Raw genomic sequence first — 12,847 nt, 5'->3', positions numbered from 1 at the left:
TGTGTGGTGAAGGTTAGATATACAAAATGAAAAATATGTATATATACAGCCCCTGCCTTGTATGAGCTCACACTGTAATAAAGGGAGATAAGCAATAAAAATCGTTACAGTAGAAACTCCCTTAACCAACTTCCATTCAACCAACTTGCCAGGTTAATCAAAATGGTATCCATCCCCTCAGTAAAACACTGACTGGTGTCTACAACATTCTGATCATGAAGCACCTCCCTTCCCATCAGTTGAGTTTATGTTAACAAACCACATGTGTATATTATAAATACTACTTTAATTAAATACTCCACAAACCAAACCAATAAAATATAAGTAAAAAAAATAATAACTCTTATTTCTATGATTTAATGCCTCAGAAAGACTTTATAACAGTAAGTCTCCATAAGAAAAAGAAACTATCATTGAAGTAGGTATGGACAATGTAACCGAAAAAATCAGTGGGGGAAAAACCAAAAAAAAATGGTGGGGGAAAAACATACAAATCTAGGATTCCATGCTCAGATTGCTACATGAATGGCTTGAATTCTTTCTTTTAAACCAAAATTGGAGGGACTCCTGGGTGAGTCAGTTGAGCATCCAACTCTTGATTTCAGCTCAGGTCATGATCCCAGGGTTGCAGGATTGAGCCCTGCACTGGGCTCTGCACTGAGCTTGGAGCCTGCTTAAAATTCTCCCTCTCTCTCTCTCTCTCCCTCTCCCTTGCTTGTGCTGAAAAGAAAAAAAAAATGGAAATATAGAGGATGCATTCTGGGTTCCAAATTCATGAAGGAAGAATGAATTCCAACCAATTACCCATACTCAAAGAAAATCCCTTAGTCATACATGAGACAACTGGCAAATGAATGTATTTCTGTTCTAAGTATTTTTCTTAAGTATTTTAACTCTAGCTTTAATCAACGTCTTCAATTAATTGCTCAACTCTTAATTCTGACAGCACTGGAAAACAGGACTTCTATTTAAAGTACACACAAATGATGGAGTCCCTTATAAAGAGGGGATAGTGTGGGAGGGTGTGTGGGTGGGCGTGAAGATGAATCTTTAAGGTATATAAGAGTTTTTGTAGAGCAGATTGTCAGTGGGTGAAGCACAAGGGTTAGAACAGTAGTCTAAGCAGGAAAAATGGTATGAACAAAGGCAAGTTAGGGTGTAGAGAACACTAAGACTGATCTCAGAAACATGATGCAGGAAGTATAGAAGGTATAGGGAGATAGAGATAGTCTAGTCATATGCAAATTAAACTTGGCTGCCCTCTACTGGAGCTGAAAGACAGAGTGAAGGCCTCAAAGATACAAGATGGAAGAGTTCTAAACTTCTTGAAGGGAGGTTTGTGTGCCATGCAAGAGTTTGGACTACAAGGTGGTTGTGATTACCTTCAGCAATAATCAGTTCACCACATATGGGAACCAGCAGGGAGCTGCATTGGGCACACATGCAAAGCTAAGGTTTTGCTGGGCGGATTCAGTGTATGGATACATATAGAAGAAGGAATAGAATATGCTAGCGAGAATAGTTCAGAATTTAGGTAGGAAACATACCAAAAGAAGACTGAAGGGGCTATGAAAATATGGTAGTATCAAAGAGTATTAAATACAAAAAGGGCTAACAACAACCATAGTGAAAGGAAGGAAAAGGAAGCCTAGGAAGACTATGAGACTTTAGAACTTCAGGAGAGCTTACCAAGTATATAAAGTAACTTAGAGAAGAAGGTCACTGGATCTCAGTAAGTTTAGATAATTATGAGACTTGAAGTGCCTGGGCAGCTCAGTTGGTTATGGATCCGACTCTTGATTTTGGCTCAGGTCATGACTCTGTGAGGTCGGGCTCTATGCTGACAGCACGGAGCCTGCTTGGGATTCTCTCTCTCCTTCTCTCTCTGTCCCTCCCCTGCATGCTCGCTCTCTCTCTCTCTCTTTCTCTCACTCTCTCAAAATAAATAAATAAACATTAAAAAAAAGAAAACTATGAGGCTTATGTTTGCTGTTTTCCACATGGACACTGAAGTTACTTAGAATTATTTGGAGAGCTGGTGGGGGTGGAGAGCTCTTTAAATAAGGTGGAAGATCAAATGAAAAATTTGTAAATGACAAGGGACAAATGGTAGGAAATGGAAGAGCACAGAGATGATAAGTGATACATGGTGTATAATCCTGAGTTCATCAAGAATAAGCACTAATAAACATACATGTGATCCTGATGAGTTAGAACACAGCCTTGGATTCCTCCTCAAGATGGTGGTAAAAGTAGCCAGTAGGGACAGTATGTAAGGAAAAAAACAAAAACAAACAAACAAAAAACCTAGCTTGCTATGTCTGGTGGAGCTGAATTTCATAGGATATGAAAGTCCTCAAAAAGAGCTTCCAAGGAGCCTCAAAGGAGCAAGGATATTGACAAGAGGCTAGAGAAGCAGTGACCTAAAATTGGCTCTGGGGTAGGTAGTGGAGGCTACCAGCAGACTCCATACCCTGAAATTTATAGGATGGAGGAAGCAGCAGCTTCCACTCAAAGAACTTCAGTTTTTGTTTGTTGTTCTTTGTTTCAAAGCCAAGTTTCCTTTAAAACTAGTTAGTGGAAGCAATGACCTGTGAAGATGTTAACGTCATGTGATATGTAAGTGTGAAAACTGATCCACACCACATCCACTCGGCACCCCCACCCTAGAAATTCACAATACACACTGTGGCGGGGAAACTACTAACTTGGGGTTTCCTGATGCTTTTAACCATAAAATTCTTTTTCTGGGAATACTTAATTTACTTCACAGAATGTAGTAAAGACAATAATGGGTTTAGGATTTATATGTTTGTTTATTGCAGATGTGTGCTCCTGAAATCACAATGGAAAATCTGAGAGGGTAAGAAAACAGTGGGAGAATAGGTTTGGGAAAAGAAAGCAGCAAGTACAGGAATGGAAGTACATAAGAGACAATAAAGTACCAGTACTCAGTACTTCTACTGAGGCAGTCATCAAATGTTTCAGGTACGGATGAGAGATCTCCGGGTTACATACCAAATCCCAGTTAAGGAGCTTCAGTGCATACACAAGTTGAGAAAGTGATACCTAAGAAAGAAGACACTAAAAGGAAGAACGGAAGCCAACTTAGCAAAGGAGGGAGGCAAAGGAACAGGATGCACAAAAATCTGAACGTAAGGGAAGGTCTGGTAATCGAAGAACTCTTGCTTAACTGAAATACAGAGGTAGAAGAGAGGTACTGAGAGAACTACTGCTGATGAAGACAGAAGAGCCTGGTACCCTGAGGGCTCAAAAGGGTGTTGAAAGTGGGGGGAATCTGATCATATTTGCATTCTGGCTTCCAGGAGGGACTACAGGCTTTGCCTGACTAAATGAAGACCAGTTGATAGTCTCTAGCAATAATCCAGGAAAGACAAAATGATGCTAAACAGAGCCAAACACTGGAGGTAGGGTAGAAGAGGGAGGGATTCAAAAGACATTTTGCTGGTATACTCATTACAACTGGTGATCTTGATATGTGAGGGATAGATGAGACAAAAGATTTAAGAGAGATTCACCCTAGGTACCCTAGGTAGTGGTGCACTGAGCAAGAGCAGGTTTGGGGACTGAGATGGGCTTAATTTAACCACACTGAGCTTGAGTTTAAAAAGCCTGTGGAATAACCACGTGAAGGGAATCTAGCAGGCATTTGGAGATGGATCTGGAATTCAGAAGGAAAGAGAGATCTGGGCCAGAAATATTGATTGTAAATCAACATTACGTAAATAAGAGAACACATATGATCACTCAGAGAGAGGATACAGAACTAGAATAGGGAGACCAAAAAGGAGCAGTCAGAAAATTAGGGTTTTTTTTTTAACTATATAATGACCCTGGCATATATTGAGATACTAAATCAAACAAAAATTCATTAAAAAAAATACTAATATATTTTGGCATATTTTATAAATTCCAAACAAACCCTTATTTAACAACAAAATTGAACTAAAGTAAAAACACTCCATTCCCTAAGCCCCCCCGGTTACTTGAGGTTTACCTAACTATTCAAAATGTTAGTTGAAACATAAAATTTCACTCAACAGCCATATTTTATCTAATTAACAGCTCTGTGCCAGTAGCAAGATGACAGCACATCAAAGCACCAATTAATATTTGGTTGAATACTTTTAAAAATCTAAGGACTGGGCTTTGCTGAAGAATGTTACATATAATAATACATACACTTATGGCTTGATTACAAAATTAAGAACTATATTATATTAAAACGATATCCATCTCAATTTGAATCATTATATCATAATGAAATATCACTGAATAATTATTGTCTCTTTGCTCAAGTAAGAATATTTCAACTTTCTAAAAATGAAAACATAATACAATCAACATTTTTATATACACTTTTCAAGCTGTAATACACTGGTCTCTACCAAGTTTATAGACTAGTAGAGGCAGAAATGAGAATATTAGAACTTCCTACTATGAGATGCCTAAAATTATGGCCAAAAATGGAAATAACCACAACTGCAGCTTAATAAGCAAAAATGGCAAGAATTTATTTTGCAAATATAAAACCTTAGACATGTGAACTTCCTCGGTTTCCAGACGTAAGCTTAAAAATAAATTCAGACTTGGGGCGCTTGGGTGGCTCAGACGGTTAAGCATCCGAGTTCGGCTGAGGTCATGATCTCACAGTTTGTGGGTTCAGGCCACGCATCAGGCTCTGTGCTGACAGCTCAGAGCCTGGAGCCTGCTTCAGATTCTGTGTCTCCCTCTCTCTCTGTCCCTCCCCCACTCACACTCTGTCTCTGTCTCTCAAGAATAAATAAATGTTTAAAAAAAATTAAAAAGATAAATAAATAAATTCAGACTAGAGGTGACAACAGAACACAAGTGAACTCTCTCTCAGTAAAAAGACTAATTCCAATTCTCATCTCATCCTAAACAATGAACCTCTCATTTCTTATTATAAATAAAAGTTAGAAGGGAGTCAGAGCTCTTTCGTGCCATAAAATGTAGGTTGTTAATACATCTATTTTGCTGGAGTCTTACTCCTGCTGGAAAGCTATTTGATTTTTTTTTTTTTAAGCTCAAATAATCAAAACCTTTTTTTTTAACTGCTTCAGCAGAGGCTAAAGATTGGGAAGGTAGAATAATTTTTCTCCCCATCAAGTGAAAGCAGTCTTTCTAAACTAGAGGTTAGCCCTAAGACTAGACAGTGTGAAGAAGCTTATTCTGCTGCTATTAAATATCTTTTCAGAAAAACAGCCCCCGTGAATTCTAATACTGCGTATAATCATTGCTCAAATGATCCTTTTTAGTTAGAAACAATTTTTTTCACTACCATTCTCCACTTTTTTCATGTGCTTTTTAATCTAATGTGCGGGGAACTGATTGGTTTTAATTTATTTTATTTTAGTTTTAGTTTATGTCAAAGACATTTCTTTTGATGAACCTATAAATCAATGTACATTAGAATCAAAGTGAGACTAAAACACTTAAAGAAATATAACTAAGTTTCCCCAGAACTCAAGATCATTTACAAAAAATGTGATTATAACAGAATATACCATGAATACCTTTAAACATTAAAGATAATTTTTAACTAATACTAGGAAACCTCCTCTGTATTTGTCCCTCCCTGCAGCAATACCACTTTATTATAAATTTAGATTTAGATTTAGACTCTTTCCAAAAACAAAACAAACAAACCAAACAAAAAATACATGTAATTACTAGATAGGGGTGTTAAACTGAACCCAATACCATTATAAGAATTTGGTTTGAATTCATTTAGCTAATCACTTACCTAGCAAGGCTCTTGGGCAGTGGTCCTCAAATTTCAGAGAGCAAAGAAGCAGTCAGGGTACAAATTTAAATGTGGAATCTAAGGCCCAGATCAGGGAGATTACCTGATTCTGAAGGCCCCCAAACACACATTTGTAGTTAGCACCAGAGATAGTTTCCAGGAAGAAGTATGTTAGGAAATTGAGACAAAAGACGGATTGTTTTGATATGGCTAGCGAATGACCTGGATTTCAAGGCATTTGACAGCCTGGCTGGAGCACAGCAGGGATAGCCCTGGTAATCCAATAAATAGCATGGGGAAGCAGCAAAAGGGAGAAAGTTTGGTTCAGTCACTGACCAGTGACAGCCACTGACCAGTGAGCCCAGCACTCCCTTCCTGCCATCCCACTAAAATATGTATCCCAAATAAAGTTCAAACAGGATACAACATTATACCTGGAATGTAACTGAAGGATGTTAATCGGTATCTGATGCTGGCTGTGGCCTCTAGCAGCAGGAAGTCCAGTTAGGAAGAATATAAAAAAGCATCTCACTCTACCTCATTCTGTATTTCCTCAAAAAAAAAGAGAGCGTGAGGTGCCTCCTCCACTACTGGTTTCCAAGCCCATTAGTGATTCTCTCTCAAGGCAGTTTTCTCTCAACAATATAATGCTCATGACCAGAGCTGGAAGGTAAAGCCAAGTGGAGCACTGCATGCTACGGTGTAAAGTCAGCCCTAGGTAGCTGTGGGGACAGGAGGAGCACTCAGAAGAGTGCGACCTTACCACTATCACTTCCTCTGCAAAAACTCAAAAAACAGTAAACCATTTCAAATCACACAAAATCACTCCCCTTGTTATACACACAGGACAGAAAAATCAAAGAGTAGGAAAGGAAGGCCTCTTCTGAGTACACAAAGATCTGTCATTCATTAATTTGACTATATCTTTGAACACTCTCCTACTTCACACGTAGAGGAAGAGTGCTGCCTTACCTAGATGTAGGGAGAGTGGTGCAGAGAGCTTGCTCACTCTGACCAGAGTCAGACAGTCCCTACACTAGTCCCTCTTCTGTCAAGGTAAGAAAATCAAAAAAATCAATAACAGTATGGGACCAAGGTGACGCTCTTGCACCGTAAGAAAAAAGAACACTGCCAGAGAGAAGGGCACCTGAGTGGTTCAGTCAGTTAAGCATCTGACTTCAGCTCAGGTCATGATCTCACAATTCGTGGGTTCGAGCCCACATCAGGCTCTGTGCTGACAGCTCAGAGCCTGGAGCCTGCTTCAGTCTGTCTCTCTGTCTCCGCCCCTGCCCCACTCATACTCTGTCTCTCTGTGTCTCAAAAATAAAATAAAAACATTTTAAATAATCAAGATGATTGTTTAAAAAAAAAAAAAGAGGAAGAGAGAAAGCTTGCTTCTGTGTTGGGCTTACACTGGGAATCAGGAGAAAAACTTGGAAATTATCTACTTTACATTCCCAATTGAAAAAGAAAAAGGGAAAAGAAAAATACAGCCTCCAAAAGCAAGAGATGAGGGAGGGGAACAATAGCTGAGAGTGTAAAAGAAAGTGGATAAGAAAAAAACTGGGAGTTCAAATATATAATAATAGTAGAGATTTAAATTCTATATGAGAGGCAATACAGAGAAGTACAGAAGCTGGAAAAAATCTAATTAGTATTTTAACATATACATGTGAGTTGATCTCCTAACACAGAAGGAAAAGGACCAAGATGTAAACAAAGAATATTGATAGATTAGAGGACAAAGACCACAAATCCAACCTACAAATAACTGGCATTTCTGAACTGAAATCATAGGCAAACATACCACTGAAAAATTACTCCTGAGCTAGAAAAAAAAAAAATCAAACATATTTACTTTTATAAATTGAGAGGATTCACTGTGTTTCTGAGAAAACTGTTGGGGGGAAATATCCATGCCTAGAGGTAGCAGAGTGGAATATCTTATTTTAAAAAAATAAAAAGGAGGGGCACCTAGGGACCTCAGTCGGTTGAGCGTCTGACTTCGGCTCAGGTCATGATCTCACAACTCGTGGGTTCGAGCCCCGCGTCGGGTTCTGTGCTGACAGCTCAGAGCCTGGAGCCTGCTTTGGATTCTGTGTCTCCCTCTCTCTCTGCCCCTAACCCACTCGCATTCTGTCTCTGTCTCTCAAAAATAAATAAACATTAAAATAAATAAATAAATAAATAAATAAATAAATAAATAAATAAATAAATAAAACAAAGATGCGGAAAAAAGAGTTTATCTACACAGGAACAAAAATTAAAGTAGCCTCAGCCATCTCCTCCACAGCAAGGAACACCAAAAGTCGATAGAGCAATGTCTAAACATCTGAAAATTTCTGACTTACAAGTTTGCATCTTAGCACCTATAACATAGTCAGGCACACTGTAAACAAATAAAAGTTGCAATGAAGAAAAGAAAATTAAAAATTTAAATGAATTTATTTTATATATCTCTACCTATTATACCCTTCTTCTACTTTCAAGTTTATTCACCAATTGGTCTTTTCCCATTCAAACAACAGATTTATATGACATCTAATCTTTCTGATACCAGTGTCATTATTTTTATAAGAAGATTATCATATTTTTATATAAAACAAGACTTTTCTGTAAGCACACAAGAGAAATTGATCCACCATTGGTGATGATTTGAGTTCTCTGTGCTTTTGAATACTGAGTGGGACTTGTAGAGACTAACTTGTCTGCATGTATGCTAATTAGGCCAGAACCAGGAACTAATGGTATGAGTTTGACCAAAGTTATTCCACAAATAAGAAGATACAGAAAAAGTCTGTATCAGAAACTACAGACTCTGCTATTCTGAAAATAGATGATAAAGCCATATATTTTTAAAATATACTACCAAGTGCCATTAAAAAAATAATTGGTGGGGCACCTGTGTGGCTCAATTGGTTGAGCATCTGACTCTTGATTTCTTTCCATTCAGGTCATGATCCCAGTGTCACGGGATGGAGCTCCATGTGGGGCTCCACAGTGAGCATTGAGTCTATTTGGGATTCTCTCTCTCTTAAAAAGAAAAGAATTAGTGTTCAACATTTTTTAATGAAAGAAAAATTCCCTTTTTCTTCACAAAGTCTTCATTAAAAACTAAATGGGGTAGCTGGGTGGCTCAGTCAATTAAATGACCAACTCTTGATTTCGGCTCAGATCATGATCTCACACTTAGTGAGATGGAGCCCTGCATGGGCTACTAGACAGTGTGGAGCTTGCTTGGGATTCTCTCTCTACCTCTCTCTGTCTGCCCCACCCCCGCTCACACATGCTCATTCAAACGTTCTTTCTCTCAAAATAAATATTAAAAAAAAAAAAAAAAAAAAACTAGAGGGGCACTATGTGGCTCAGTTGGTTAAGCATCTATCAATTTTGTCTTGGGTCATGATCTCACGGGAGGTTCATGAGTTTGACCCCATGTGAGGCTCTGTGTTAACCCTGCAGAGCCTGCTTGAGATTCTTACTCCCTCTCTCTCTTCCTCTCCCCCACTTGCATGGGCTCTCTCTCTCCCAAAATAAACTTAAAACAAAAAACTAGATTAGCATACCTTCTTACTTCCACAAGCTTTCACTCATTCACCTGGCACCTGCAATATCCCAGCACTTTGCTGTGTGTGTCCTCATAGAAAGGAATGTCAAATGTTTCCTGGGAAAACCAAAGACTCTAAAAGAAGGAGTCTAGAAGACTTGAATCCAGTTCTTGAAGAATTGAATTTTGATACATGAATGAGGGCTTACCAAGTAGAGACAAAGTCATGTCAAAGAAATGGAAGAGCTCTTCAACAAAGGGCCTGAAAAGTTTGCTAAGTTTTAAAAATGAAGTGCCAGTACATGTGCATAGATTGGGTAAAGCATAGGCTGATATGGTCCAATGGTTCCCAACATTGGGAGGGACCATTCTCAAAGAAGTTGTTTGGAAATGAGTGAGAACATAGTTGTCACAAATAGGAGGGTGTGTAGTTTGCTATTGCAATTTAATGCTCAGGGAACAGATACAAAGAGCATCTACAAGGTATGAGGCAGCTCCATAAAAATGCCAGATGAGCCCCCATTAAGAAACACTAGGAAGTGGGTTAAAAGTAAACAAAGCCTTGAGGTGCCTGGGTGGTTCAGTCAGTTAAGCATCAAACTTCAGCTCAGGTCATGATCTCATAGCTGGTGAGTTTGAGCCCTGCAGTGGGCTCTTCACTGACAGTGCAGAGTCTGCTTGGGATTCTCTCTCTCTCTCTCTCTCTCTCTCTCTCTCCTTTCGCCTCTTCCCCTCCCCTACCTCTCAAAATACATAAATAAACTTGAAAAAAAAATTTTAACGAAGTCTAGAAAACTAACCATAGTGTTTCTTAGCCTATTTTTGAAATCTGAGATCACAACCTGCATTTCTGTCAATAAATATTTACCTCTAAGAAAGCTGTGTTTTTCCTGAGAAGTGGTATGCTTCTTTCTTTCCTTTGACCACCATGAAGCTGAGAACTTAGTCTATAGGAAGGTCAGGCAGTAGGGGAGTGGGGGGGAGGGAGGAAGGGAAGGAAAGCAGTTTACAGATAACTCCAAAATTCTATGAAGAAATTCCATTTAAAACAGTGAGCAATAAGAAACCACTGTAGGTTCTTGAGCTAGCATAGAGATTATTTTAAAAGTTTTCTCTGAAGGCTATTACATGACAGTGATATGAGACAACCCTAATCTCAAAGATAAACTTGTATTAGTATGTTCCTGGGTTCTGCAAGCCTATAAGATCAGCACTTCAAGGACTGAAGTACCAAGCTCTTTAGAGGTACCTCTGGTTTTACAGTTTTCAGCAACCTTTCCCTATTCTGGATGCTTTTAGGTAGGATTTATTCTCCATTCCCCTACTTTCCAATCCTTTTATACCCAGTCTGCTTGGCCCCTGAAGACATTTGTTTTCAACACATAATCACTAAATAATCTCTATGGCACTTTGTTGTTGTTATAGTTCCTGACTGTGTTTATGATTCAAACACTGCCTCTAGGGTCCCAAACATCTCTAGGCTTCAAAGATATTAAGAATCAAATCAAACTCAGACTCGAACAATCTACTTATATAAAGCAGACATATTTTTCCTTAAAGAGTTGCTTATCTTTCTCAGAAATGTATAAGCATTAAGACCTGCTATCAATTTAGAATTTGTCATAAAACGTTATGGCCATCTTGATTGCCTCATCATGTAGCAGTGTCTCATTTAATCCTAAATAAACGGGGAAAGGAACTGGCAAAGGGAGAAGAATGTAAGGAGAAACAATCCTATAAGTCTACCTATATCCAAATGAAACCAGGGTAGAACCAGAAACTGTTTCCACTAACTTCCTCAATTAAAATATCAATAACAATGTTTAATTCTTGTAATTGCAATCCCTTAATTTGCATTTCTCAATATTCAACATTTCTTTTTAGATCAAATTTTCATTTTGTAAATGTTTCCTTTCATCCATATTCAACTCTTCAGAAGCAAGAAGTAAGGATTCTACTTGGGGTTCAATAATGTTGTTGAGGGACTGTGTTTTTCAATTCTGAAAGTATAAACTTAAGCTTTCGTCACTAAAGAGTGAGGCCACTGTTGAGGCGCCTGGGTGGCTCAGTTGGTTAAGCCTCCACCTTTGGCTCAGGTCATCTCAAGGTTCACATTAGGGCCCCATCACAGGCTGGGTGCTGACCGCTCAGAGTCTGGACCCTGCTTCAGATTCTGTGTCTCCCTCGCTCTTGCTCTCCCTCTCTGCCTCTCCCTCACTCACACTGTCTCTCACAAAAATAAAAACATTAAAAAATAAATTTTAAATTTAAAAAAGAGTGAGGCCACTATTAAATTTTAACTTTTTAAAGTTATAAACATGATTCACACAAAGTGAGCCTGTGGCAAAGATTTACTGAACTCCTGATGAAGGAGTAAGCTGAATGGGAAAAATTATAAAAATCTTGGAAATAGGGCAATAAAATCACAACCTTCAGGAGTACTTTTTCTACCAGTCAAAAATAATTTGCATCTCCATTAGACAAAAAAAAAAAAAAAAAGTAACTGCTGAGCCTGGGCCCTAATCAATAAGGGTCAAACAACGGTATAGTCCGCTAGGTAATTAATTCATCCTCAGGTGGGCTTCTTAGACAAGGTTTCATTCTGAGCTATCCTTTTGCTTTTGCTAGATGTTTATAATTTTTGCCATCATAAACGTGTATCTATAAACCAGTTAACTACCCCGTTCATGATTTGATATTATAAGCAGATAATTTGGGAAAAGAAAAATTGTTGGCTATTAAATATTAACTTACTCCTCCTGATCCTTAATGAATATGAAACCCCTTCAAGTTAAGTGGAACTTGGACATTGAAATCACTGGTAATTTAAGACCCTTTGTTTCAAGGTCACACGGACAAAGACTTGCTATCCCCACGCAGGCTTAAACACATGGTAGTAACCACCCACGTTGTCCGTGAGGGCTCTGTAGTGGCCAAAGAGAGGTCACACTGGGTGCGCCCCCTCCTTCCCACTGCGACTCCCCACGCCCAAACAGAAGCTCGTCCCACCACCGCTGGGACGCGGCCTGCATTTCACCAGCAAGCGCCCCGCTTCCCAGTCTTTTGTTCAGGGCTGGGCTGTTAGCCGTCCACCCGCACCCGCCCTTCCACCCCATCCCAGAGTATGATGAGGACCCTACGGTAAGCAGAGCCGGGAAGAGGCGGCCAGCCAAATGCTGTGGGAATACTCACCCAGCTCCGCTCGGCCCCTGACCCCGTCGCCCAGCCCAGGGCGGGCGGGGCAACGGGCATGGGGGAGGGGAGCCGGGGTGAGGTGCCCATCGCTCTGCCCGCTGCCGCCCAACCGGCGGCCTCAAGGAAGAGAATAATGGGCTCCCGAGGGCTACAGAGACCGTAACAGACGAGCAGAGCCCACGCGCACAGAAGAACACCAAAAGAAAGGCCCAACCCTCCCTCGGCCACCGCTACCGAGGCGACCGAGTCAGAGCATGCGCACCAGCACCTCCCGCGCACCACGGGGCTAAGCTCGCGCCCGTGCCTGACGTCGCCAG

General features: G+C 39.7%; 1 protein-coding gene across 9 annotated transcripts in view; it reads right to left on the bottom strand.

Annotated features, from left to right (window-relative positions):
* Positions 1-12,847, bottom strand: part of ATG10 (autophagy related 10) — a 445,276-nt gene that overhangs the window by 252,012 nt on the left and 180,417 nt on the right. For 2 of the 9 annotated variants that reach the window (XM_045497133.1, XM_045497132.1), the window contains exons 1-2: positions 12,528-12,658; positions 10,204-10,282 (exon numbers count right to left, since the gene is read on the bottom strand). The exons of 2 other annotated variants lie outside the window; for them this stretch is intronic. Coding sequence is in view for 4 of the 7 variants with exons in the window: in XM_045497131.1 (XP_045353087.1) it covers positions 12,528-12,617 (90 nt within the window). In the remaining 3 variants the exon portion in view is untranslated. Of the gene's footprint in view, positions 1-5,788; positions 6,035-10,203; positions 10,283-12,527; positions 12,739-12,847 lie in introns of those variants that run through there. 5 more of the 9 variants (XM_045497129.1, XM_045497130.1, XM_045497131.1 and 2 more) reach the window with 4 other exon arrangements.

The sequence above is a fragment of the Leopardus geoffroyi genome, chromosome A1, assembly GCF_018350155.1.
Source record: "Leopardus geoffroyi isolate Oge1 chromosome A1, O.geoffroyi_Oge1_pat1.0, whole genome shotgun sequence".
Classification (NCBI taxonomy): domain Eukaryota; kingdom Metazoa; phylum Chordata; class Mammalia; order Carnivora; family Felidae; genus Leopardus; species Leopardus geoffroyi.
Note: the sequence above shows the minus strand (reverse complement) of the source record. Positions and strands in the feature narration are given on the sequence as shown.